Source organism: Phalaenopsis equestris, unplaced genomic scaffold (assembly GCF_001263595.1).
Source record: "Phalaenopsis equestris unplaced genomic scaffold, ASM126359v1 Scaffold000002, whole genome shotgun sequence".
NCBI lineage: Eukaryota > Viridiplantae > Streptophyta > Magnoliopsida > Asparagales > Orchidaceae > Phalaenopsis > Phalaenopsis equestris.
Genome location: NW_018164444.1, coordinates 19648607 through 19673754, shown reverse-complemented (window position 1 = coordinate 19673754; position 25148 = coordinate 19648607). Strand labels below are relative to the sequence as shown.

Sequence of the window (25148 nt, the reverse complement as noted above, 5' to 3'; positions counted from 1 at the left end):
GACCCGCCGGTACAGTCCATTTTGTCATCCGGGGTCGCTCGGACGACGTTGTCGACAATTGGGTCAAAAACGTGTCGAAATTCAAATTTCACAAAATTTCGACCCGCGATCGATCGTCTCAAAAGGTTTACTCGAGCCCTCGATGAATAACAGTGCAAGCGATGCGACTCGTGGCGATCGGACGCGTGAATTGCGAAGTTTATGCGTGTGAGAGTGCGAATTGTGCAGAAGGTCACCCTAAGGCTCAAAAGGTCCTATAGGAATCCCTTTTGGGTTCCTCATGTTGGTTTCATCCTTTTAAGTGTTAGAAGTCGATATCACACACGCGAAACCACAAAAGAGTACAGAAACGGGTTGAATTTTTTTTTAAAATAAGGCGGGGCCCATTTCTAAGGTTCTAAGATAGTCGAAGGGAGAAAGGTGTCTTTCACTCTTAAGAAGTTAGGGATGGTTGGAACTTGAGGGTGTTAAGGATTGCAGGATCAATCCCATGCATGATATGTGTCCACTTTAGAGCAGCAAGTTGATGTTTTCACAAAACCACTTAACTCTTCTCAATTCTTGATACTACTCAGCAAGTTATGAATTATTAACATACATTACGAACTTGAGGGTGTTAAGGATTGCAGGATCAATCCCATGCATGATATCCGGAAGTAATTAAATACAAAATCAACCATATGCATAAAATATTGTAATTATAGGAAAGAAATCAATAGCACTAATTGCCATGATACGGTGTAAATAGTCTTGATTGCATAGACATAATTTTAGGCATAATTTTGCTCTTATTTTACTCCTCTTTCCTATTCTAAACATTAAACTTCTTGTATAAATATCAGCTTTCTTTATACAATGAAAAACACGAGATTCATACATTATTTTCTAACAGTGTATGTGTGTGTGTGTGTGTGTGTGTGAAGTGGGAGTAATAGACATGTGTTCCATTACGATGACAATATAATGAATGCAAGCGTGATTATATAGGTTTTATTATTATTATTATTATTTTTCTACTTATTGGCCACATATGTTGTGATTTGTTGGTGCTTGGACTAAACGAGTTCATTTTATGTTTAATGCCTGGTCATTGCAAAGAGCGCTGTTTTCATAATGTTTCCATACTTTGAAACCACAACCTTCATACCACAGTTGAGACAACTTAATCAAAACTTTACGCATGCCCTCTTTTGTGAAGGCAAATAAAAAAAGAACAAAAAAAAAAAAGATCAAAGTTTTATTGATGACATAGGGTAGGAATAAAATGAATCAAAGTGAAGGAAAAGGCCTTTTAGATTGATAAAAAATTGTTACCTGAGGGAGATATGGTACTTCTCAATATGGCAAGCATGGTCGTTGCCATCGTGAATCATAACACTAAAATGATAATAAAAAACAATAAATTTGCAACAGTTACCACTATATTTTTTTTCTGAGCAACTCTATAGGCTTGTAGTCTCTAAAATTCAATTCTCGATGAAATCTTGTGGGTTTATTCAATTTCAAGGAGTTTGGAGCTTTGTCAGAGCTTCTGACAACATTTACTGATTTGGTTTTCTTTCATTTAAGGACATTCTGGTGTCGTGTTGGAAGTATTTTTATTTGTAATTTAAAGATGTCATGTCAGAGGTAATATTGAAAATTTTATGCTTTTTATGGCATGGATGACAAATCAAATCCATGTTTTTCTATCTCGCAGGATATACTAGAATCCATTGGAGAATTTGTTGACGGTTTGAAATTTTCTGGTGGCTCACACAGTTTACTGCCCAAAACTTATGTCAAAGAAATTACAGACCTGGCACATAGGCATGGTGTTTACGTTAGTACAGGTGATTGGGCAGAACATCTGCTAAGGAAAGGGCCTGCATCATTCAAACAATATGTGGAGGTTTCTTTGATCTATATTTCACAACATTGGGAAATCTATTACACCTTTTCAGTTTGATAAGGAAATCACTTTTGCGTAATTGAATATTTTCAGGAATGTAAGAACTTGGGATTTGACACAATTGAACTTAATGCTGCTTCGCTTAAGATCCCAGAAGAGTCTCTCTTGAGGTTCGTTCGCCTCATAAAGAATGGTGGCCTTAAAGCCAAGCCACAGTTTTCAGTGAAGTTTGAAGGATCTGATATTCCGACTGCTGGGAATAGGGCCTTTGGAGCTTATGTTGCTCCAGTCCAAAGAAATTACGGTAAAATAGTCCGCTTCAATCTATCGGTATAGTTATTTACATGTTGACATGTGCCTTATAGCTATTATGTCCATGCTTGAGTATTTTATAGTAAATGTTGTTATCAATTTATAGCATTATAAGGTTATAAAAACCTACTATATTTTAAATTATCACTATTCTCGATTTTCCTTTCCCTAGTGCATGTTTATTGGCTGTACCATATTTAAACTAGTAGTGAAAAGGGGAAACGTGTAACGTAACCTTCAATTTTGTGACTGTTACAGATCATAGTAACAGTACACTGCTGATAACCTATGTTAACATATAAATAAATAGAATTTAATATATTGTAGTATCTTTAAATAATAAAAATATTTATTATATTTTATATGTGCCTGTATTGCATGTCAGAAGAAATTTTGTTAAGTCATGATTTGGAGAATTTTATGTCCGTCTTAGTTTATCAACCATATAGTTAAATGAGTGGTTGTTTTTTTTTAATAGAAAATCTGGGAGTGAAACTTAATAGGGAGGGCCCGGATGGTTGACAAAAGCTATAGAAGTCTCTTATTTGATGATATGAGTAGTTTAATATTGGTAATAAATTGAAGCTTGTATCAGTGGATTGGAAAGAATAATTGTGATAAAATTTGTCCATTCCTAATAGTAGTTTATTAAATTTTGCTTTTACGTTTTTATTAAATTCTCTAATGACGTGATACGCTAGGCACTTCTTCATTTTGACTATTTAACTTTAACCAATTAAGTATAACGAATAGTTTTGAATGTTATAATTTACAAAATTTAGACGACAATTAATTGCATATTAAACTGAATTATTTGTGCGTGTTCTAGCATGTCATTATTATTAGGGTCTGTTTGTTTTGAAGGAATTGAAGGAATGGCAAGTACATTTTACATTATAGTTTCATATTGAGTGTTTGTTCTAATGCAATAAATAGGTACTTGGATTTGTTTAGGAAATATGAACAAATGTTCTTTTCTGCCGATAAGTTTCTACCAAACTTTAATGGAAAATAGAACCAGTGTATGTCCATGTATATATATATATATATATTAGCTGTTATTAAAAATATTAAAAATATCAAAAAGTTATTTTACATGTTTTAAAATAAAAGTCAGTTTATTTTTTAAAATAAGAAATAAAAATATATGAAAAATACATTAAATAAATATGTTTTTAAAAATAAAACTGGAATTAAAATAAAAATAAAAAGCAAAAATGATCCCAAGCAGACCCTTCATTAATCATTTGACCAAATAAGTAAAGAATATCTGCTCAACCAAACAAGTATTTTAAAAATAATTTCTATTCAACTTAACCATTTCAATTTCCTTGATTTACCCTCACATTCTTTCAATTCCTTCAAACCTAGCAGAGCCTTATGATTTGACAAGTAGGAGCAAATATGGTGTACATGTACCGTACGTTTATCACTAATCCGCACCTTTCTCATCCACACCAAACATTTTTCTCCATAAGTCGACATGACTATCACATTTATCCTCTTCGTGGCATTAAGCAGAAGTCTGGCTGTGAAAACATTTGGGCAAGATTTCCTGCAACGAAGCTTTTTGATTTCAAAATACTACAAATCAGTGCTCTAATACTTGCCTCTCTTCCAGAAATTGTAGAAGACGTGGATTTACTGATCAGAAGGGCTGAGAGATGTTTAGAAGCTGGGGCTGATATGATCATGATCGATGCTGATGATGTTTGCAAATATGCTGAAGATTTACGCACAGACATGATTGCAAAAATTGTCGCACGTCTGGGCCTGGAGAAGACGATGTTCGAAGCATCCAACGCAAAGACATCCGAGTGGTTTGTAAAACGATATGGGCCAAAGGTGATTTGTTTTGGTCTTTCTGCCTTCTGTTGCTATAATTTTACTCACCATCAATTCTATTCTGCACTTATGTTTGTCTTTAAGGGCATTCACATACAAACCACACAATTTTTATCTACTACTTACATATCTAACGCTTAAAATCTTGTGCTTACATGCAAAGCACTCAATCTTTAGGTGGTGTTTGGTAGTTCCTTTTAATGGTGGTGTTTGACTGCAACTTAGATTTGCGTCAAGTAGTATTTATCAAATCCGATAAATTCATATTTACTATGTTGGCGGAAATTGTGAGCAACGACGGAATAAATTTGTCTCACAATTAGAGTTAATAAATCCGGATTTATGTCAAGAAAGATTAAGAACGCAAGCAAAAATATAAAGAATGCTAGAAAACTTGATTTAATAGAGCGTTGGATTTAATGTTGAGCTTTTTAGTGTTCGGCTGGATTTAAACTAAATCCTTCACTAAATACTATTAATAGTATGCTACCAAATACCACCAATAGATTTATTAAATCCATCCAAATGCTAAAATACACGAACGAGTTCCATGGATTTCTGAATTTTCAGATTTATGTCCCTAATTCTGCCCTCGATTTGGCTTAAATCCGGATTTACTAAATACAAGGTAGATCTTATGAATTTAAGATTTATGGATTTACTAAATCCTACTAACATTAATTCTACCAGCCGAACACCCCATTCAATATTACATCAAAATATATCATTGCTTCCTTTTCTTTTTTTTTAAGTGAGATGCAACTTTTCATTGACACCAATGTGTCATAAATGTAAATATCAAACTTTTAAGTGTTTGATGTGTAAATGCATAAGAATTGTGGGGTTTGCATGTAAATTTCCCTTGTCTTATGTAGTAATCTGTTAATTTTCTTTTTAAATGCCCTTTCCAGGTGAATATTTTTACCGATCATTCTGAGGTGATGAAGTTGGAATGTCTCCGCGGAGGTAATCTGGGCAGAAACCATGCGTCTGTGCTTGGGCTCGACTCTTCATTTTATTTCTTCAGATGAGTTTTTTTTTTATTTTGCGGCGCTGCATTGCAGTAATGTGTGATTTGATGCGTCTGTTTAGTTTGGTGAAGTCATGAATAACTTGAATAACTTTGTGGTGTCGCGTTTCATTTCCATGGTAAAAGTGATTTTGGTTTTACTCAATTGGAAAGGAATTTGCCTGATTACTCTTATCGATTAAGGTTTTTGAGTTTGATTTGATGGTTTGGATTTGAGTAGCAAATACGTTGATTTGGATTTAGAAGACTATGTGTTTGTTTGTGACTTGAGAGTTCAAGAGTCGCGGAAGGAAGGGAAGGGACTGCAAAAGAAAAGTTTTCTTTGATAAATAATAGTTTATGACCCCACCTTTTTAAATATTACAGTGGAGTTCACTTGTCACGTGGCAAGTTGCCATTGAGAAAATTCACTGATATTATTGCAGGACATGTTCCATTCAACTGCTAATAAAACTGAAAATTTTTCTCAGTTGGAGATAGTTCTATTAGCAGTTGAATGGAACATGTCCTGCAAATAGAGTTTCATAACCAAATTTAATAAATAATAATTATTTATTAAAGTATAAACTGTAAGAAAAATAAGGTATGAGTATTGAAACATGCAGTTTAATCAATTTTAATTTAATTTATATTTCTATAATCGGTTCTAACAAGTACCATGAAGCTGAAAATGTTCATACTAGCCGAAGAAATCTGATGATTTCCTGCGAAGTCATTATTTTGCGGGCATGTCGATACTATTTGCTAATATCCAAAAGGGTTCCGTCGACCCGCACACCATTACACAAAAGTATATCATATTTTTATACAGGAATAATACATAAGAAATATATTACTTCGCACAGACTTATGATATAACATGAATTTACATGTATTTTTATAAAGGTAAAGTACTGTAAAAAATATTATAATTCTAGTATTTAATTAAATATGCAAGAAATTTTGCAGTTATAGAATAATATATTTAATTATTTCATTATGAGCAATAATTGAAATCCATCACAAGCATAAATTAAGAAAACTGAAGTAACAAAGGCATGACTGACAATCTTATAAAATAATTAGAAATCTATTACAAATAAAAATGATTAACACCACTAACAAGAAAAGTGTACAATATCACCTGATAAAAAGCAAATACTTGTCTCGAGGAAGTAGTAACGATAATTCTATGTATTCATTGGTTCAAATAACAATCTTGCTAAATGTAGAATTCTTAATTGTTACAAATTATGCAATTAGATATATTAAACATAATTATGTAGTTTGTTATGAGAGTAGGGAGTTCATGATGTAGTCATTCTATGACCTGGCCCATGCTATACTTTGATAGAACAGAGAGACGATGCAACAGAACGAATCAGGAAGGCAACATTAATGAATCACAAGAAAAGGAAAGAGATCAGGCCATCCATAATTTAGTTTGTTATGAGACTGGAAGATAGAGTGCGGGAAGGAGAAAAATGAACAAAATATTCTGAATCGAGAAGGCAACACATACAAGATCATGTGATAGCCGGAGGAAGGGGAAAAAAATGCATATACATGTTACCCCTGAATAGGATTTGGTTTCCAAATTCGTACAATAGTTTTAGAATAGCCGTGGGTACTTCGTGATCATCTATTTTTTTATCTTCCAATTTGCTTTTTGCCCTGATCGGTTCTTTCGAAGTAATCTGACAAAAGGAATTGATTGGCAGCGAAGTTGTTGAATTTTACACTCCAAAATGAGATCTGATAAGATTTTTGGAATCATCCGTGGCTCATATCGAATGATATGGGAGTCGTCATGCACATAACCTTTTGAAGTTTTTGCATCCTTCTTGTTGAAATGTAATGATCTAAAATTTACTTATAAATGTTTCAAATTAAAAAGTGCATCTTGATTTATGCTTGATTTTATTGATTTTGAGATGAGCTATCAAAAAATTGACTGGTTAAATTAATAATGGGTAGAGTTAAAGTTTAATTATGGCCATTCAATCAACTAATGATTGGTTGATTAAATTAATTGGTATGACATTCATTTGTTTATGATCATAAATAATAAAATTTAAAGCTCGTTAATAGGCTCATTAACAACTTGCTTGCGATTTGATAATAAGCTTTTTCAAGACTGTAATGTTTGTCATGGGTTCGATCCCACCTGACGGCCTGAGTGCATCTTTCTTGCGGTGAGGGATTGATTGGTTAACATGAGGGTGGTTGGGGGCTCGTATCAAAGCCTCCGACCATTCTTTTGAAAAAAAAAAATATATAGAAACTACTTGCTTGTCATTGATAATAGCTTTAAAAAAAAGGATTAATGGCAAACTATTAATAGTTTAAAAAGGAATACATTCATTACCGGATAGATGACTGATTAAGACATAATTGTAGTTTTATATATAACAAGACAAAATTCTAGTGATAAATCATATTTATGTAATTAGTTTAGATTTAAGAAAATTATTTAAATTGAATAGATTAGTCAAGATGTTTTAAGAATGATGTGTAAAATTGAGATTAATTCAAATCATAGGACATTTTTGTAAATCTATTTTTCAAATACAGAAGAGACATGAAGTGAGATTGAAATAAATTATGGCGAAATAAAAAAAAAAAATCAAATCCATTATTTGTTTGAGTGCACCAGCCGGGAATCGAACCCGGGTCTGTACCGTGGCAGGGTACTATTCTACCACTAGACCACTGGTGCTGATTAAGCATTTTTCAAAAACTTATATTAATAAACAATGTTTGATTTTTATCACCGTTTTATGACGTTTTATTTCTTTAGAAAAACTACCATCATTATTCTATTTAGTCATAACCTTTTCACTTTTTTTTATTAATTTAGATAAATAAAAATACATCATTTTTTTGTTATGATTTATGCATGTAGGATGAGAAACCACGGAGGTAATGAATATCATGGAGGGGGAGGAGTGTTGCTAATACCACCTACAAGCTCAGGTTTTTCGGTAGAACATTAAGCTTGGTACGTAGCTCATGGGATTTTTTGTTTTGGTAAGGTGTTTGTAAGAATGTCGGCTGGTTGACCCTGGTGAGGATGTACTCAATCTTAATATGCTTGGCGTTGATATGATCCTAGATAAAATGGTAATCAACTTTTATGTGTTTCATCCGGGCGTGAAAGACATGGTTGTTAGCTAGTGACATTGCAGAAATATTGGCGCAATGGAGTGGAAAATTGATCCCAAATTCTTAAATGAAATAACGAAGCCTTATGACATCGGTAGTTGCAGTTGCCAACACTAGGCATTCCGCTTTCGTGGATGAACTTGCAACTGCTGATTGTTTCTTGACAATCCATGAAATGAGAGCTTCACCGAGGAATGAGCATGCTCTGACGGTGGGTTTTCATTCCACTTGATCACCTGCCCAATCTGCATCCGCATAGGAGCGAAGAAAAAGATTTTTGAGTTGGATGTGCAAGCCGAAATGTCTGGTGCCTTTCGAGCATCTAAGAAGATGAGTTAGTTGTTTGTAATGGGTTATAATTGGCATGTATTAACATAATCAATTTACAATATATAACATGTCTGTTTGAGTGACCGTAAGATACCGAGGTGAACCTGTCAATTGTTGGTAGAGAGTTGGATTGTGAAAAAGAGTACTCGGTGTGGAGGTAGGCGACGATCTCACTTGTATGGGAGTGTTGATTGGAGTTCAGTCCTGCATTCCAATTGTATCTAGAAGTTGAAAAATGTACTTCTGTTGGCTAAGAATGTAAGAGTTGGCTGATTTTTAAACCGCAATGCCCACGAAAAATCCAATCAAGCCTAAATGTTTTAGTTCGAAGTGGGCAGCCATGTTGTCGGTCATCTTGGATATGGTCGGGGTTGTCAACGAGTGGTGGTTGCTGATGGTCAGTGGTTGCAGAAGCGGGTAACATTCTCCGGAACTTCTGTGTGGAACATTGAACCTCAACTCCAAGTCTATAAATGATAAAAATTTGTTTCACACCTCAAAATCTATAAATGATAAAAATTTATTGACGACATATCAAGAAATTATATTATTGAATTTTCTTTCTTCATTTGAAGTTTGAACAACTTTTTTCTACAACTGCAACGCTTTATGGAGATTGCTACACAATAAATAATAGATTTTTTTAGAAAAAATACCATTTTTTAAATGTTCTTACACTTTCAAATGAATATTTACACTAAGAAGAACAACAATTAAAAAGTATAATAATTATAATAAATTCTTGAAATCAATAATTTGAAAAGTAGCAAATTCAAAAAGGCAATTATTTACAAATTTTTGAAGGGAAATTTAAATACAAAACACGTAATTCTTATATATTTATATATATCTAGCACCTAAATTTTGAGGTTTATAAGTATATATTTAGTGCCATTACCTATACATCAGAAGACATATTTCACTTCTTAGAAATTAAAATAGTGATATTTTCGATATGACATTAAAGATTTGAGTATTATGTCTGTAATTAAAAAAATTATATGTTAAACATCTACATGCCCCAATTTTTCATCATCATTCATCAATGAGAATCTAATATTTATGGTAAGAATAAGACATTTGAAATTAATTTAAAACAAATAAAATTTAGTAATTAAAAATTCGTCAATCATATATTCTCTTTATCTCAAGATAAATGTTTCCCTAAAAAATCCATAATAATTAATGCACTTGAATCAGGATTTCTTCACCTATATTTTCTCTTGTTCTTAAAATACATTTTTATTCAAACAAATTCGTACTCTCTCTTTTATGGGAACACGTAATTGGAAAAATTAGATACAATGAGAATCTAAGCCTTCAAAATAATAATAATAATAATAAAGATTAAGCAAAGATTACATTGGAAAGTTAACGAAGACTTGATATATACGAGTCTTCATCTACCATTTATGTGCCTAACAATTTGAGTGCCACCTCCTTAAGGCTAACTATGCCAGAGGAGATTCGAACCCTCAACCTGAGGTGTCTTATACAGTAGATGCAACCAATATGTATCAGCATGAATGTTAATGCAATATTAAAACAAATATGAGGTGAAGTTAATTCTACGTTCAATGTAGAGGAAGACGTGAGATGGTGAGGACGGAAGAAGCTCAAAGTTCAAACTAAACAGCAATTCCAATCCCGTATCTCAACAACTGGTCCTTGCGTGTTGGGTAGCTTTCCAAGGCGGACTTTTGCGATGAAATTTCGTATCAGTCGCACGAAACTAGGATTCTCAAATAAGTAGCTGGGTTTGGCGAGGAACAAATGATTTAATATTTGAAAGCGATTGTTTTAAATTTTAGTAACTGGATTGGACAGAAATTGGATCAGCAATAGAGCTCGAATTAATATGATCGAAATGAGATGGGATCAATGATATTACACTTTGGCTAACTTGATTTATGTGAACATACATACATACATACATATATACATATGTCTATATCAAGAATGTGTCGACATGAATCTTGAGCCTATCCCACAGCTAGCGAAGAAAGAAATGTGGCATCGTGAAAACCTGCCCAGGGTATTGTTAGAAACGGTAGAGTCCGGTTCACTATGCTTGGACTGTTACTTTGCTTTGGAGAGTCACATCTCTTCACAAATAACCACTTCCGTCTTCATCTTTTGTGAAGTGAAGCATCTCATCGCTTCCTTCTGTTGGTGATAAAAAACTTCGAATGACTCTCCTTAGGTTTTGTAGCCACGCTTTGAGTTCTTCTTCGGTTTCCTCGGGATAGAGGAAGGTTTCCTCGGGGCAGAGGAAGAAAAGTGCAAGGAGGAGCAGTTCCTTGCGGCAGAAGGAAGAAGAAAGAAGAAGAAGAAGATTGTTCTCCCTAGGCTTCTTCTTGGTGGCTTGTGGCAGAAGAGAAATTGGGTTTATTTGTCTTGTAAGTTTGTCTTCTTCGGTGTATCTCGATGTAGAGTTTCTTCGGTGTAGAGAGAGAAGAACAAAGAGAGAATAAGAGAGAGCAGCGAAGTGAGAGTGAGAGATTCCTCTTGTAAATCGAGGTGATCAACTGATGTAAATTCCTCAAGTAGTAAAATCTTCTGCAACTCTGGTGACGTAGGCAATTTGCCGAATCACGTAAATCTATGTGTTTCGCTGTGTTGTTCTTTTTTGGTGTGATTTTTCTCGTTCTATTTTTCACTTCGTCGATCGTTTTCCTGTTTGATTTACATATATACCACATTAACTAGTATATATATAAATCTCTCACAACAATAGGTAATCCACTACCCCATGCCTCGTAGGCCGGCTTTCATAAGACTGGGAGGAAAGCATTCCCCAGATAAGCTCGGTCACCTTCTTAGAAATCAACATGTCAGCATAAGACCCACATGGGTAAATCGAGCACCTTCATCTGCTCTGGTTGAATGAGCAGAGCGAATCGTTCGACCCCCGATATAGCTAGCAGGAACTCTCCGCCCAATTTGCATAGGAGTGAATTCTTAACAAATAGCCAAATCGACAGTTTACATGGGCCCTAACAAAGAGCTGCCCGACTAAAAATGAAGCGAGGCCAGAAAATGAACAGGCACACGACTGGCTGGAAACTTTTTGGGTCCCGACCCCATCCGGTCGAGAGCCTACCCAACTCTGTCCAGCGGGGAACCTACCCAACTTTATTCGCCCGGGAGTTTATACGCCCCTATCTAGGTCGGTTGCAAATCTCCCTAGCCCTATACGGTCGAGAATTTTCAGGGCTCTCGGCCTAATATTCATGAATTGACTGAAATGTCTTTTTCGTATCATTGTATATTAAGAGTACAATATGTAATTATGCATTCCTCATCCCTATAAATAGGGGTTCATTTCACAAATAAAGGTTAAATGATTTTACTATTCTATAATGTGCTTTTGTTCTCTTTGCTCTCTCTCTCTCTCTCTCTCTCTCTCTCACACACAGTGTGTTTCTCTGTCTATCTCTCTCTCTCTCCCTTTCTCTCTTCCTAGCGCCCTATTCCTTAGGTGTATCTTCTGGATAATTTTGGATTTAACATCCCAAAAGGTGTGGTAAGTGTGGAGTCATGTCGTCGACAAGAAGAAGACCATAGTAATCATAGAGAGAGGAAAGGGGGCTAAAGAAAAGCTGCCAATTGTAGAACTCCCACGAGATGACATAGAGGAACATTTGCAGTGAGGGATGCAAGAGATGAAGACTTAGATCATGAATCAGGTGTCGGTTCATATCGTAGAGGTCCTAAGAGCTGTCGCAGCCATAACAGGAAGTCAAGTCCCCCAAGAGCAGCACCCGCCGTAGGAGGCAACCCCTGCGCATGATGGCTGAAGACTGAGCAACGACACCAAAGAACCAATGAATCACAATACCAAGACATCGTAGGATCTGTACAAGTGGAGAAGCAAAGACTTGGGCACACCGAAGTGCCACGTCAACAAAAATACCATTTTTTCCTTCAGATCTCTGAAGTGGAACCCCAGGAGAAATTCAAAGTTTCAGCATTGGATGCTTACCGGGGGCGGTCAGAACCCAATGATAACATCATCTAGTTCAAATCAACAATGTGCCTGGTGATAGTTTTGAACGCCTTCAAATGTTGACTGTCTTTACTACCATGAGGTCGTCAGTCTTGAAGTGGTTCCAATCTCTCCCAACGGAGAGCATGAGCTGCTTTTTCTAACCTCTAAAGACTTTTGTTGAGTTATTTGCAAAATCTCGGCACCAAGGAAGAGCGCGCGAACCCATTAACATATAAATTAGGGATCGAACGAGTGCCTGCGCTCTTATACCCTTCATTAATTCCAAACAAAAATGCTGGAGGTAAAGGAGCTCTAAGTTGGCATACTTCAAATTTGAGTTCTTGTGCTCATGTGGGTGCGGAAAAAAATATTTGGAATGAAAAGTCATGACTGGTATATTTTTCAGTAAAATTTGATGCAAACCATAATTAGTTGTTTGTCGAGTGAAGTTGTTAATCAATTGATAAAAATCAGTGTGTTCTTCAGAGAACTATGCGCAACTCACTTCACGGTGTGCACTAGTTAGAAGAAAACGTTCTTGTCACACTTTACAAGCTCGAGAGAATATTTTCACCTAGTTTTTTTTTACTCGATGGAGTATCTGCTATACATTTATCCCACGAGAAACTAATTAGAGGACCAGTAAAATACCGCTGAAAGTGTCGTTTAATAGATAATTACTTTGGGTCTGCGTAATTAATCGATCATTTATAAAGAATATTGTCAGATTGTGCTAAATAACATTAGGTTTTATAGATTTTTGAATAAACTGTAGAAAATTATAAAGAATAAGGCCACACCATAAGATATGAATTGTGAAGCATATTTACTATAGGAGACTACAATATTCTGTTCCTACTATTTCAGGGAAGAAAAATCAATGAAAGAATCATTGGGTTTGGTGTCTTCATCAACGCTTTCTGTTTTTCAGCAGTTAGGTAAAGCATCAGGGAGGTACATTTCACCATATCTTGATGATTAGGAACTTCGAGCAGCAACGCTTTATGTTCTCCTAATTGCGACGAAGTTCAACCCTTTAGTGAGTAAGATATTTTTATTATAATTATTCACTCTTTCGAGTGAAAAATGTCAGGTTGAGCTAATATAAGAAAATTTAAATGTGTGAATAATTTATTCGTGGATTCGTTAAATTCAATTAAAGATAATGACACCATCAAAGAGATCAAGAAAAAATTTCCTCAATGAGTTCTGGAAATCTAGCAAATTTACTATGTGAATGGGTACATGTTTTATACGAGATTCCGGTCTGAAAGAAAAAAAAGACTTGTAATTTGGGGTGTTTATGCTAAAGCAAATGTTAATTGGACAGCATGATAGACTATTATGAGATTCTTGAAGAAGTGATTTCCTATTCAACTGTGTTTGGTTCAATCTTGTTCCTAATCATGGAATAGGGTAAACTGATGATATAATCTGGTAGAAATGAAAGTAAACATAAGGTATGCTAAATTTGAATTTTTCATTCTAGCTTGATGGGCGAGTCATGTTTATTATTTTTGATATCTCCACAAAGAAAGAGATAAAGTTAATTGAATGGTTGTCATATCGAGTAAACCTAGAGCCACAATTGATATTCAAAATAAAATTGTACCCGCTCGTCAAGAAACTAAAATGTCAGATTTATATTTTTAACTTGATCATATCTATGAAGAGCTCAATATAGAGGAAACTAGTAGCGAACACGAAGAAATTACTCTAAGTGATGAGTGTGACTCTAATGATACGTCTGAAGAAGAAATTTTGACTACATCCTCCAATTATTCTTTGGTTTCAAGAGTTTGCAATATATATCGTTCACAAATATCTTAAGTTGTATTGATATATTTATCAATTTAACACAATCCCTGTAATTTTACAGAAGCAATTCTCCTGACATTCTGAATAAGAAGCACACATTCGGGTCAACTTCGAGTGTAATGGCAGCAATCGCCAACGGGGCATGTTCGACAATATTCAGAAATTGTGGCAGCGTCCCTTATGGTTCAGAGAGGTTATTTTTGCGTCGTTGCTCATGATATGGGATTTCTCGGAGTACCAAAAGAAGAGGAAGCATGCAAAGTAGAACCGACACTCGGACTGTGGAGGCATAGGACCCTTCAAACACATTGGTGAGGCGCTCCCAGATGCATAATACAATCGGAGGTTATTAAGATTCCATTTCTGATTTAAATTTTATTATATATTAAACATATATTCTAGTTATTTTATTTCGTTGATAGACTGTGATATTGGAATGAGAGCCCTCAGCTACCGACGTATAAGAGCACACCAATAAAAGACAGTTGAAGTTGTCGTGGTTTGACGACAGACTCCGTGTAACCCAGGTAATTCACGAGCAAAACTAGTTTGTTATTTATGCATCCTAGCTCTAACTATATGTAACAACTTTTTATATGAGAGATTTTAACAGCTGAAGGAGAGGAGCCCATACTCAAAAATGTTTGAATTTTTTTTAAATGAGAGATTTGTAAAAAAGCAATGTTTCAGGTGCTATACTAGTAAATGGCATCAAAAAAAAAATTTTTTGTGCTAAGTATACAAATTTAACTCTAAAAATTAGGTTTTAGATGTGAAACAATCTAATAGAGCATGTCCCAATCAAATAATTCATATAAAACATAGAAAATTAAATTAAAAATTTGAATTTTCACCAAACACAAACTCAAAATGCAAAACACTAACATTTTAAATTAATTAAAAAAATAGTGGAAGATTGGAATCGAGATTATCTTTGATTAGACTGTAAAAACTTGAGAAACCGTTCACTCTAGACAAAATACTATCAAAGGGGCAATAGTGAGTTTCTAGAGAATGAGCACGTGGGGAGAATGAAATGAGAAATTTTGGAGTTGGTTTGTGTTTAAAGACCGCTTTCGAAGGCTTTCTGATATGCATTTATTGTCATTTTTAAATAAAGTAATAACTGATGGCCAAAACCATCAGTCATTGTCGAATAGTCATCAGTTAATATCACGTGAGAATTAACGTGTGAATTTTCTGACAACTTGAGTTTGTCGGTTTATAAGTTGGTATGAACTGATGGTTTAAACTGTCATATATAAATGATTGTCGTTAGAAAAATTGTTTATTGAAAACCTATAGATTAAGCCATCTGATATCCGTAAGTTGAATATGTCGTCAATAACCCACGAACAATTACTCAAAATTTCGATTGAATGAAAGGCCATTGATTTCAATAATTGTTGTTGTAATGTATCCTTCCGAGGAAGTAAGACTCATGCCTCTATTACTTAGGTGTGGTAGTTTCTCGCCCTACATTTTTTTTTATGAATTCACATACAAGATAGTTTCTAATTAGGGATATTTTTTTTTCTTAGCCTATGTCTAGGTCATAAGAACAGTTGAAAATCATATTACTGTTAAGTGAGAATTAAACGTGCGGCGTTTCCTAGGGCTCTTAAGATCCCCTACCTAGATTGTAATTTTTAATGACAATATGTCAATTCCACTAGACTATTGTGTGTTAAACTACTCATTTCACTAGGCGACACTTAGAATTCCTGCATCACAAGTGTTTTTACATTCTAATTGATCAGATCAGAAGTAAAAAGTGTTGCGTAGAAAAGTGTTGAAGGTTAACACAATAATGTTAACACAATAATGGGAAAAACACATACAGAATACAAACGAGAAAAGTGTTGAAGGTTAACACAATAATGTGCATACATCAAAAGAGTATAGAGTACTTAATTTTTATGGGAAAAACACATACAGAATACAAACGAGAAACATTCCACCCTTACATCATAGGAGCATGAAAGAAATCTATCAAAATGACATCATATGAAAAAATAGAAAATTTTAATTGAAACTATTAAATAAAAATAAGTGTGGGAACGTAAAATTTAGAACCAAGCAGATACTCTACGCAAGATCATCCATCCTCGCCGTACAATGATACTCTCTCCACACTTTTTCTCCCACACAAACTAAATCTCTCTTAGACACATAAAAAACCCTACCAAATCTCTCAAAGAAATTGCCCAAGTTTCTCCCAGGAAAACCCTCGTGAAAAAACCTAGAGCACTCATAAGATTCCTTAAAAGTGAGGAAGAACACCCTCCAACAGTCGAAAAGTTGTTATACTCATTCCAACAGCGGCTTTTATGGCTAGGGCATCCAAATAGTTAAGAGGAACTTCTAAAAATGAATTTTGATTGCAGGGCGCACCAAAGCTTGTGCCTGCCAGCGTGGGTGCACTGATCTTTGGCGAAAGCGGGGCGCAGGTGCACTGGTATATGGGCATGAGTGTGCTAGCCCAAGATCAAGCATGCCTTAGGAGTGGCGTGGGTATGCCACCACCTTCTTTAGACTAGGGCGCGAATGCTTGAGCTTCGTGCATAGGTGAGCCAAACCAAAATCTCTTCTTTTGATATTTGGGCTCTCCAATTTACCTTTTTTCTTCGTAAACCAGCTTAATCATTTATAACCTGCACAACATATTAAATATCTTCATCGCGTGTAGTATTATCATAAATATGTAAGAAAATATGAATTAACATAAGGAAAAATTATGACATATTACATCTACATCAAACCACACGCGCGAGAGTTCTCTTCTTTGTCGCTAGAATGGAGGTTTTAAACAGAAATGGGAGAGTAATTGCCCCCGTCACGCCCGCACCAATCTTTGGCAGGGGAATGCCGCGTCATCTGCAGTCGGTGCAAAGGTGCCCGACAGAAGGAAGGCACGGGGGCGCCACAGGCCTTGGTGTGATCGCGCTGCACACTTTCTCTCCATGTGCGGGCACACCATTCAGACTCTCGTGCACCACATCTGAAATATTTCTTATGCTTGCCCAACTTCCTTGGAGCTGCGGGTGCCCTTCCAGGCCCCACTCCTCATCAATATGGACTTTCTTTTATGGTGATGGGATGCAATAAAAATGGGTGTATTCACTTTTTAGGTGAGAATTTTGATTTGACATTTCCAACAACTTCGTTGAAATTATAATATCATAATTTACTTATGATACGTGTACGGAGAGCAAGGGAAATCAATCAAAGGAGCACAAATTTGATGAAGTCAATCCAAAACTAATTATATCAAGAAAAGTAAGCGTATTATATGCACTATTGCGTACAAAGTAGGGAAGCTCGCTGACAAATACTTGAGCGTGGAATTAAAAATAACTATTTTGGCCTTAATATGTTAATATTCAACAACTTGACACATTAATTCGTTTATATGCCCTTGTTTCAGAATTGGAAAAAATATTATAAAACTTAATTGAAATCACGTCATAAAATTCTGATTTCACAAACATTTCTGGAAGATAGTAATGCGCAATAAGAACTTATCTTTTGCTTCAGAAATCTGATTTGCTATATCTAATCAACATCTTATTTGAAATCCTTTCAAGTTAATTCTCAATTCCCCCGTTTTCCTTCCATTGACTTCCATAATATGCATAAAATCAAATAAAATCATATTTGAGGATATTTCATTATCTCTCTCTCTCTCTCTCTCTCTCTCTCGTGTGCTCAGATCAGTTGGTTGAGCATCTGCTTGTGAGTTATTAGTCCCCTCTGGTCTGGTACATCTATATATATATATAGATGGTTATAGTAAAATCATAATATTTAAGAGAGAAAGCTCCTCCTCCAATGGAAATTCGTGGACAAACTTGATTTCATAAAATTTGTCTCTCTTTTTGTCTCCATGAAAGAAAAATATAAAAAGAGAAGAAAGACCCCTATCATCTCTCACCCAACTCCACTCTCTTATTAATCAAATTCATCCTCAACCATGCATTCCATTCTTCTCTTTTTACCTACTCTCCTCTATCTGTTCTCAATTTTTTCCTCTGCAACTCTCATCCCTTTTCAATCTAACAACTCAATCCTAGACTTTGGAAGGATAATAGAAGAAAACCCTAGTGCAATCTTCAACCCAAAATCACCCCAAGAAATCTCCCTACTCATTGCATCCATCTTCTCCAAAAACAATATGAACCTACAAATAGCACCAAGAGGAGCTGCTCATTCCACCTACGGCCAATCACAAGCCTTAGGTGGCATCATTATCAACATGACTCTCCTCCCCACCATGATTAGGGTTGAGAAAGAGTTCGTCGACGTTAGCGGTGGCGTTCTGTGGATCGAGGTGTTGAAGGAGACATTGAAGTATGGAGTGAGTCCAAGATCATGGACTGATTATTTGTATCTCACCATTGGAGGGACTCTTTCTGTTGGTGGTATCAGTGGCCAGTCATTCAAGTATGGACCTCAGATTTCAAATGTTTTGGAGTTGGATGTGATCACAGGTAAAGGAACTTGATATTTCTTCATAAAAGTTTTCTTATTCTATTTTTGAATTCTCTATGAGATACTTTGTTAGCCAGCTAACTGTATTTAAGGAAATTTGCTCAAATTTTATTTTTGGACAGAATTTAAGGAATATATATATATATATAAGTATATGGAATATATATATATATATATATATATATATATAAAGCAGATTTATGACAATAGATTCTTTCATCGAGACATCATGATCAAATAACTATAATACTTTCTTTGAGAGGCATCATGATCAAATTAGCTTTGTGCTAATTAGGATAGATAACAAATCATTACTAGCTGCATGCAAGGCATAAATAATTTGTTTTGCAAAGAGAATAATGTTTGTCATATTGAAAAATTAAATAATAACTTAATTTTATTACATAAAAAGAGTAAGAGTTTGTTTGGGGCGGCTGTGCGAATACAATTCAGAATCATATCGCAGTTTTTAATGTTTAATAAAATTGTGTTTTATCTAGATTCTCAAAAAAACTGTAATAGAAAGCCGTTTTTTCCCACGAGACCTGACTAGCTGCGTTGGTTGCTAGAAAGGTATGATATGACTTTAAAAACAAAAAAAAAATTGCACCATCCACTTCAACATTTTGAACATCAGCTTCTTCTTTAGCAACTTCGTAGTTACTTCTTCAAACAGTTGAATCTGTCCCAGATCCTAAATCCAATAAAAAATTCTCTAGATGCATGCATGGAATATCGAAAGCTGAAAATATTTTATTCACACAGGCAAAGGAGAGTTCGTAACATGCTCTGAAGAGAAAGATTCAGAACTTTTCTATGGCGTATTGGGAGGATTTGGACAGCTTGGAATCATAACAAGAGCAAGAATCATGTTACAGCCCGCACCCAAAATGGTTCATATATAGACTTATCATTCATGCTAAATAACTTAAGAAAATATCACATTTTTTCAGCAACTGATTGCTTCTATATATTATTTTATTCAAAGGTGAAATGGGTCGTAAAATCCTACAAAGACTTCGAAGGGTTCAGGAAAGATCAAGAGTTTCTGATTCATTGGGGGGAGGTAGACTACCTTGAAGGATTCATTGATTTGCAGAAAAGAAATACCTCGCAGCATAAATTAAACGATGATGTCTCCTATTCCATCGAATTTGCCGTATATTACGACGACGAAGACGTCGCGCAAAAGGTATCAATTACGACGACTTTACTGCAGATTTTTTTATTGCTGTTATTTTTTTTTTTTTTTTTTTTAAACTGCTCCTTTTTTTATACACTGCATATATATTAGCTTTGAAGGAACGTTAGTATTCTATTAATTGTACGTACTTTTACTTGGATTCTCTTCTACTTTATAAGTGCATATGACCTAATTGTTCATGCATGTCCCACCCTTTCAATCAAATAATTCGAAAATATGTTTGGTGGAACAAGATTTGTCCATGAATTGCATCCAAGAAATGAAGCTAGAGCTGTGAATGAGTTTGGCCGATGCGCAAGCTGGCTTGTGCTAGGCTCATGAACTGAGTTCATGAGCTTGATGAGTTAACAAGCTAAGTTCAAGCTAGCTCTGACTTGACTCATTAGCACGTGAGTTGGTTTGTTTAAGAAAATATTGATAAAATGTACTCAAAATATATTAATTTGTAAACTTTATTTTTAAAGTAATAAAAGTATTTAAGAAATAATGTTGTGTATTAATTTTAAGTAATTTCTTATTATTTCGCTTGTAATGGTTCATTCTATTAGTCATTTTATTATAATATTATATTAACTTAATTTTATTTCTCTCTTTAATAATTAACAAGTCGGCTTGTGAGCCTACTCAAACTCATAGACTTAAGCTCTATCTCTATCTAGCTTAAGCTCGAACTCGATAAAATTAATCAAGCTCAAACTCAAGCTTGAGCCTAGGTTGGTTTAAGCTTGGCTCAACTCATTTATACCTCTAAATTCATGAAGCCTTAAAAGGGGAGAGAAACATATAGTAAGGGGGGTGGGGTGTTTTTGTATAGGATGTTAACACCTCGATTACATTTGATGATTCTTTATTTATAAAAGACTCAAATTATTGTGAAATGATAATTCTACCCCCAACCCCCTTTAATCGATCTACTTCTAATCAATTCGCTTCATGTCATTTAATTGATGGATATCTGGTGGGTCGTCTTCTTGTCGACCAACCTCTGCTTGAGCAACCTTCGAGTCAATGTACCAATGAGTTGATTGGCTCTTGGACGACCGCTCGATTGGTCTTTGGCCTATCTAGTACTATCCTTTTGTCGTCCTCCATGCAGATTTATTTTTTCTCGTGAGGTATTTCTGACAACTCGAGCTCCGCTCCAAGCCATTAAATCCCATAGAAGATTTGGTCGAGGATATTTTTATTGTACAATATTTATTTCCTTATTTATGATATTCATTATTTAAGTACGATGAAACTAAATACCGATTAATAACCCTCTCAAATATGTATTCATAAACATGGTCTTCAATAAAATATTGCATGTCTGATATATATAGCCTGAGTTAATTAATTTTCATATGTTCTTAAGTCAATGCAAATAAGAACTCTTTTGCTAATTAAAATTTCAGCTTGAATCTTATTGGAAAACAATTAGTCAGATGCTAATACTCTAGATAGCAACATTGGAACCTTTTAAATAATGCTACACACTATTTATAATCATATTTAGCTTCTCAATGATAATAACAATTCAATTACTTAATCTAGGTAATAATATTAAAATCTATGACCTCTTTGGGATTTTTATTCTTTTTCTTAGAAAATTATAAAAAAGAAATAACTTGTGTTATTTATTTTTTTTAGGTAATAATATTTTTACGTAACTTAAGTAATAGTATTTTTTTTTGGCTCATCAATGTCGTAGAAGTACATGCGAAAATTTATGCTTGTAATAATTTTCCCACACACTCACAGGGATGTAGGGTCTGGTGCGGTAGCAATGCGGTGGCGGTGCTACACCACACCGCAGTTTTGTCCATGTGGGTAAACTGTGTTTTGGTAACTTTCTCAAAAAGCTTAAATTTGAACTTAAATTTGAACTTAAATTTGTTAAAAATATAAATTTTTATATCAAGCTATAAAAACTAAAGCAATATCATAATAAATATTCCAAATGCCAATATGAACCTAGATGTTGACCTCACATAAACATTGATAAAATAGAAAATGAGTTCACACATTTTTAATTAAATTTTCTCATTAATCTACTTCTGTTTCTTCATTCATTTTATTTCTTCTTCTTTTTTTCCTTTTATTTTTCTTTCTTTTTCTCTTTGGTAATGAATTTTTTCACCTTAGTTTATAGTGCACTCACTTGAGAAAGCCTTCATATCTTTAGCCACTGCAGCCATCATCATCATACCACCTTGTCAATTGTACACTACACTAAAGAGTGGTTTACAGACAAGGTCATGCACACCACCTTGCCAATGTTTGGGAAAAGCATCAAATCAATCATGACTAAATACAAATAAATATTCTTCATATTAATTTAAATAGAATCACAGCCTTTTTTCTTGAAATATTAAATATTAATCACCCTCATTATTCCTTTATTAACATAAATATAACAGAGACTGAAGGAGATCTTCCGAAAATTGAGGTATAGGGAATCAACGGCCGAGATTACAAATACTTCCTACTTTGAATTCCTCAACCGGGTAAGGAAGTCGGAGCTGGAGCTAAGGAAGGAGGGGCTGTGGGAGGTGCCTCATCCATGGCTTAACGTCTTCGTTCCAAGAACTCAGATAAGGAGGTTTAAGAACTTGTTGCTGAAAGCCATTGCAGATACATACAATTCAGGCCCTATCATTATTTATCCAATGTTTCGGCACAAGTAAGTTCAATCTCAAGCATTTACATGCATACCACCTAATTCCTATGTATTTACATATCTAACACCTTAACATTAGTTTTTTACCTTTATGACAGCGAAATCTTTCATATAACATCAAAAACATCACTGCTTAACTTTTAAAAAGTGAAATACGCCGTTTCATGTGTAGGTAGGGTAGCTTATATATGTAAAAAATTAAAGTTTAAGTGTTAGATGTGTAAATACATAAGAATTAAGTGGTTCGTATGTAAATTTTATATGTTTTTGAAAGGCTTCATGTGTAAAGCATATTTAGATATATGTAAATACATTTAAAAATACGTACTATGCAATATTGAGTATTTAAATTGATGTTTAGGTGTAAATTTTACATGTTTGAAAGGCTTTAATATGTTAATACATTTAAATTGAACTTTAAGTGTTAGATATGTAAATACATAATTAAGTCTTTCAAATATTGGGAAATTTACATGCATACCACACAACTAGTATGTATTTACACATTTAAAACCCATGATAATTATACTTATAGCATTGGTGTCATAAATTTATGCATGAAAAATAGTGATAGTGATATGTTATATATATATATATATATATGATGTTAATTATTTGAGGGATATGCATGTAAATATGAGTATTCAGGCGTTGGCAAGATATGCAAATATATAAGATTTGTGTGTTATGTATGTAAAAGCCTCTTGTATTAATCTGAGAGAAGATAACATTAAAATTATCATTTAACATTGTAAATGTTATTACATGTAAACAAAATCATATTTAATAAACCACCAAACTTGAAATTTAATGATATTTAACTAAACAAATGAGCAGTAAAATACAAGTTGGGCGTGCGACGATTTTGCTAATTGCCGTCCTTTGCAATTCGCACGCCAATAATAAATTTATTTCATTGCTTGAAATTCAAAATTTTGTTTAAGAAAATTTAACGAAAATTGAAAGTGTTATTTAATAAAATATAGTTAAACATAAATATTAATTTCTAGCTTACTAAAACTTATGAAAACATTTTCAATAAATAATGACGGTATATTTTTCTAATTTTAAATGTGTAAAAATAATTTTAGAAAAAAATGAACGGCTTTTTTCTGCTCCACATCGGTTGTGGTACAGACCCTACTTCAATATGTCGGATCGCGATATGATCGATGCCTGTTGAATGCGTGTGTGTTTCTGTTAGGGCGAGATGTGCACTTGATCTGCAAGTATTTTGTCGGTTTGTCGGGGATGGCTAACGTTGTATCCTTCAGGTCTAGGTCGTGTAATGTGTAGGGGTGTTTTTTTTTTTTTTCCAAGATTTCGGAGTGTTTTCAAGTTTTCAATCAAAGCCTGGTGTGATGCCTAAGACATAGTTTGTCAACCCCACTTACTGGGATAAAGATTTCGTTGTTGTTGTTGTTGTTGGAGTAACAAAAGTTGTCAGGGGATAAAATCAATCTGGTAGTTCAATTATAATAAGCCAAAAATGAAATCAAATAAAATGTGCCCCTCATGATAAAAGTATAAGGGAAAAATAGTCCAGTTTGGTTACCTAAATATAAAAAGAAAATTTAAAAGAAGACATCTGACCAAAAAAATATAAAATATTTACCATAATTACATTATATTTATATTTTTTTAGTCTAACAAAGCAATATTTCTATTCAATGATATCTTCAACGCATCAGTTCAGACTGAAACCATGACATGAAATCAAAAGAAAAGCTTTTGTTTTTCACATCCATCAACCATGCGATCCTTAACTGATGGGCCAAAGCTAAGTTTACAGATCAAATAGCAAACAATCCAGACTTTATCCAATAACATATTCATCCATGCTGAACACAAGTTGAAGCCTCATCCTTCTCCCAGACACATAAGTTATCTAAAACTCAACTATCATGCCAGAGAATGAAACAAAATTCAACTTTGAACCCTTACAAAATTTCAAATTGTAAACTTGCTCTGCTTAAATATTTTCTGAAAAGCAATTCGTCATTAGTTTCATCTGATTACAAAAATTTCATGAAAAAAAAATAATAATTGCACCATGCAGATGGAATCGCAAGATGTCAGCTGTGCTGCCACAGGTTGATACTGAGGATGATATCGTATATGTTGTTAGTGTTCTTCAGTCAGCACCACCAACCTGTACTCGCGGCACTCCCTGCCTTGATGCCATGCTTATTCAGAACCAGAAGATCATCAATATCGCCACGTCTGAACCCAAAGTTCGCCATCTTCTTCCTGCAGACTTTGGAGGAAATGGCGATAGGGGAGGGATGGGTGCAAAACAATACATGCCATATCTTCAGAATGAGAAGCAATGGAAAGCTCACTTTGGTTGGAAATGGCAGAGCTTCCAGGATCGGAAGGTTTGATCCCTTGCATTGTCTGGCACCTGGTCAGAGGATCTTTCGAAGAAAATGA

The 25148-nt window shown here is 34.4% G+C and overlaps 2 protein-coding genes and 1 non-coding gene across 3 annotated transcripts in view; 2 read left to right on the top strand and 1 right to left on the bottom strand.

Moving 5' to 3' along the window:
* Positions 1-5249, top strand: part of LOC110027360 (protein HEAT-STRESS-ASSOCIATED 32) — a 24020-nt gene extending 18771 nt beyond the window's left edge. The window contains exons 2-5 of the mRNA XM_020728755.1: positions 1683-1891; positions 1985-2195; positions 3825-4048; positions 4960-5249. Coding sequence (XP_020584414.1) covers positions 1683-1891; positions 1985-2195; positions 3825-4048; positions 4960-5079 — 764 coding nt within the window. The 3' untranslated portion in view covers positions 5080-5249. The remainder of the gene's footprint in view (positions 1-1682; positions 1892-1984; positions 2196-3824; positions 4049-4959) is intronic.
* A 2456-nt stretch (positions 5250-7705) lies between these two features.
* TRNAG-GCC lies at positions 7706-7776 on the bottom strand. Its single transcript has one exon. It is a non-coding gene; the product is annotated as a tRNA-Gly (tRNA).
* A 10558-nt stretch (positions 7777-18334) lies between these two features.
* LOC110033843 (cytokinin dehydrogenase 3-like) lies at positions 18335-25148 on the top strand. The gene is given in 6 exon segments (XM_020738000.1): positions 18335-18851; positions 19618-19745; positions 19841-20044; positions 22456-22718; positions 24775-25092; positions 25094-25148. Coding segments are annotated over 6 exon segments (1485 nt in total).